The sequence below is a fragment of the Oryx dammah genome, unplaced genomic scaffold, assembly GCF_014754425.2.
Source record: "Oryx dammah isolate SB20612 unplaced genomic scaffold, SCBI_Odam_1.1 HiC_scaffold_18, whole genome shotgun sequence".
In the NCBI taxonomy this organism is placed as follows: domain Eukaryota; kingdom Metazoa; phylum Chordata; class Mammalia; order Artiodactyla; family Bovidae; genus Oryx; species Oryx dammah.
Genome location: NW_024070202.1, coordinates 74,791,654 through 74,795,368, shown reverse-complemented (window position 1 = coordinate 74,795,368; position 3,715 = coordinate 74,791,654). Strand labels below are relative to the sequence as shown.

At 36.4% G+C, this 3,715-nt stretch overlaps 1 protein-coding gene across 1 annotated transcript; it reads left to right on the top strand.

Moving 5' to 3' along the window:
• The first annotated feature begins 1,435 nt into the window (after positions 1–1,435).
• Positions 1,436–2,309, top strand: FAM237B (family with sequence similarity 237 member B). The gene is given in 3 exon segments (XM_040259880.1): positions 1,436–1,821; positions 1,823–1,851; positions 2,275–2,309. Coding segments are annotated over 3 exon segments (450 nt in total).
• The last annotated feature ends 1,406 nt before the right edge of the window (positions 2,310–3,715 follow it).

Sequence of the window (3,715 nt, the reverse complement as noted above, 5' to 3'; positions counted from 1 at the left end):
CGGGGTGGGCTTGGCTGGGCAGGGGATGGGAATCCCCTCTGAGACCTCTTGTTCCCCCCCAAGCAGGAGCCACCGTCGTACCTGAGGGAGCGCAGCAAACGAACGCAGGACATCACACCAGGACGTCTGTCTCTGCCGCCTACGAGAGGTACCATTCCCGCCGGCTCCCTCTGCGTGCAGGTGACCCGACCCGGGAGGAGAGCATTGGTTGGGAAAGTATAACCTGAAATTCTCGGGGAAGAAAATTCTCTGGTCTCACTCAGTCCTTTTGTGTCATAAACTGGCTACTGTCAGCTCTATTTGGGAAATCTACACAATTTGGGGGAAATCGTGTTAGCTCTGTTTGTGAAATCTGCACAGTTTTCCACAGTGTGAAACGACCTGAATAACCTACATTTAAATTTGTTTCCTTCGATTTGTCTGTCACCTAACTTTATTTCTTTTGGCGGGGAGACGGGGTGCTGTATACATTCTTCCCTGTATCGGAAGAATGTGAGTCCCATCTCCTGGATCTGTCCTGGACACTCCACTCCTGGTTGTAAAAGTTGTGTCAGGGACATTTCCAGTGCCAGCCTGGAATGGTTAACTGTATGGCTATTCAAAGCGAATTTAGACCTTGACTTCATCTATACGCTTCAGGCCTATTTACTGAGCAGTCAGCTTTTAGAGAAACTTGTGTACAGAATCGTAAGAAAATATCAGGATTTTTCTTGAATTTCTTGAATGACATTTCTTGAATGTCATTTGTGCTGCACCATGTCATATTAGCTTCTATCATCTTTATTGTCTTCATACTCCTGAACAACTTGAGAAAAGGCAGAGATCCACTAGATATCAGTTCATAACACCTATTTTTTAAATGAATATTCAAAGTTCATCAGTAAAGTTCAAAGTAAACTTTGAAACCTAAAATGGTGCTTCAGCGTTCAACACTTGATAGATTGGAAAACGCCAGCGAAACACAACCACACACTCTTTTTCTTATGGTTACACATAAAATGGGCTGCATTTTCATCCTCTTGATTGAAATGTATGGTGGTAAGAGTCTTGGATAGGGAGACAGAAGACCTAAGAACTTGCTGAACCATATCAAGAGAAATTTTCTAACCTGTAAAAGGAAAAGGTTGGAGCACATGTTCCAAAGATCTTTGATGAAATGAATCTCATCACAACTTCATAAACATATGTTGGGTTTCAGTGACTCCTGAAGACTTTATCAGAATGTTGGTAAAGTTGTTACTCTGATATCCTTTTGAGGGGAGGTCTAAAAGTCAGCAACGTGAAGGAAAACCAACAAATACATAGTAGGCAATTTTGATTTGATGAAAACCAAATATATAAGTATCTATAATTTTTAGGTTTAAACAGATCATAAAGTAATTGAATAATTTTCTTTTTAAGCTAAAAACATATTCCTTTTTTTTCTGTACAGAATATGGATTTTGCCACAAGAAGATGGTTCTACCTACCTTTGGGTTGCATGTTGCTGATCCATCTGACTCATGCTGACTTGGAATTTCAAAAGGGTGTACTTGCCAGCAACAACCCAGGGATCATGGAAGACATTGATCCCCAGTGCTGGAATACTTGCTCTTTGACATTGATAGAGCTCAAGGAACTCAAGATAGAGCACAATGTGGATGCTTTCTGGAATTTCATGTTGTTCCTGCAAAAATCCCAGTGGCCTAGACATTATAATGTCTTCTTAAGCATAGCTCAGGATTTCTGGGACATGTATGTAGACTGCTTGCTTTCAAGATCTCATGGAATGGGCAGAAGACAGTTGATGTCTTCCAGGTATAATTTTCTACAGAAGATAAGAGAATTTAAATGTGTACTTAGATAATAGCAGTTTGGTTTTCTTAAAAATTCAACATTTAGTCTTTCTGATTTTTAAAGTTTATCTAATAAGCTGGCAAATTTGCCATATTTTTCCTAATTTGATTAGCTTTGATTTTCATTTTTGCTGATTTTATATTGTTTAGAATCCATGGGAGCTCTGATGTGCAAATACTTGATTCTAAATGATCTTGGAATATAATATATTTTGGTAATCATTAAATAAATTATCATTTTATTTTTCCCCATGAATAGTTCATAACAAAGTCATTTAGCCCTGTAATTATTCATATTACATTTGTTAAAAAATCTTTAAACATCAACATGTGTTTAGACTTTTGAAATTAATATTTTCAGTAGGGTTGCTTAAAGGGAGGGAAACTTAAGAATCATATTAAAATAAGTGTTAACAATTTTTCCTCTCTGACTTTACAGGACTGGATTTTATAAAACGTGAGTTTTACATTTAAGAGAACACAGAAAATACCTCAAGCAGGATGACAGCAACCTGAAAATTTAACCCTGTGTCAGTATTTATGAGCTCAAATATTTCCTACAGCATTTATCAAAATTGTTATTTCCAGTTCTTCAATATTGATGAAGGTTTTATTTTTGTTGATGTGTAATTGTTTTATGCCTATTGAATCATCATTTCTACATTTTTGGATAATTTGTCAGTAATTTTTTATTTAGAAGGCTTCTTTGTAAAGCATCTTTTTTTTAAAAAAGAAAACACCACTTAAAATGCAAATACAATATATATATTTTAATACAATGATCAATGGGGTAAAATAACAACCAGTTTTATCTGGTGTTATGTGTAATATTGACCTTAAAACTGTGCCAAAACTAATGCCAATATTATCCTAAAAAGTAATATTTAATCTTGATGTAGTGTACTCTGTGGCTTCTGATATATGTGTCTCATCGCCAAGCTATCTTATATATTATTTTTTATCCATTAAGGACTAAAATTTAATTTTATGTTCTCATTTTTATTTTCCTCATTTTTAAAAAAGGAATAAGAAACAGAAAAGTAGTAAGCAACTTCATTTTAGTAAAGTGCAAAAAGGAAGTGAAAGTCACTCAGTCATGTCTAACTCTGTGACCCTATGGACTCTGTAGTTCATGGAATTCTGCAGACCAAAATACTGGAGTGGGTAACTTTCCCTTCTTCAGGGGATTTTCTCAGCCAACCCAGGGATCAAACCCAGGTCTCCTGCAATTGCAGGCAGATTCTTTACCAGCTGAGCCACAAAGGAAGCCCAGGAATGCTGGAGTGGGTGGCCTATCTCTTCTCTAGACGATCTTCCCAACCCAGGAATCAAACTGAGGTTTCATGTGTGGCAGGTGGATTCTTTACCAACTGAGCTAACAGGGAAGCCCTTTAGTGAAATGTAATTGGATAGAATTTTTGTCTTTAGAATACAAAAATTGTTTTTATATTTCCTTTTATATAACACATTTTATTGTAAAAAAGGATATGGAATTTAAAGACATATGCCAAACAATAGAATAACATGAATTAGATGAAGAGGTTGGGATGATGAGACAAATAATATGAGGAAACAAATAATATGCAGTTAAAGTTTTAGATCAGTGCTTTTAAATGCATGTCATAAAGTTCTATACCTTTGATAAAGGGTAGCCATAAATTTAGTCTGAATTTCCAATGTGAATTGGGACTCATGAGTGGTTTCAAGATTCACAGTGGGTACCAAGCAATATGTTTGGGAGCCTAGCTTTTCCTAGGTCTGAGGATCAATAGAAATCTGTCCCATAGGTTTTTTATAATGGCTGCCATGGGTTACAGCATTGTGTTTTCAAGTATCCCAACAGTGACAGATAGCCTTCAATGTAACCTGATGCCAGCACA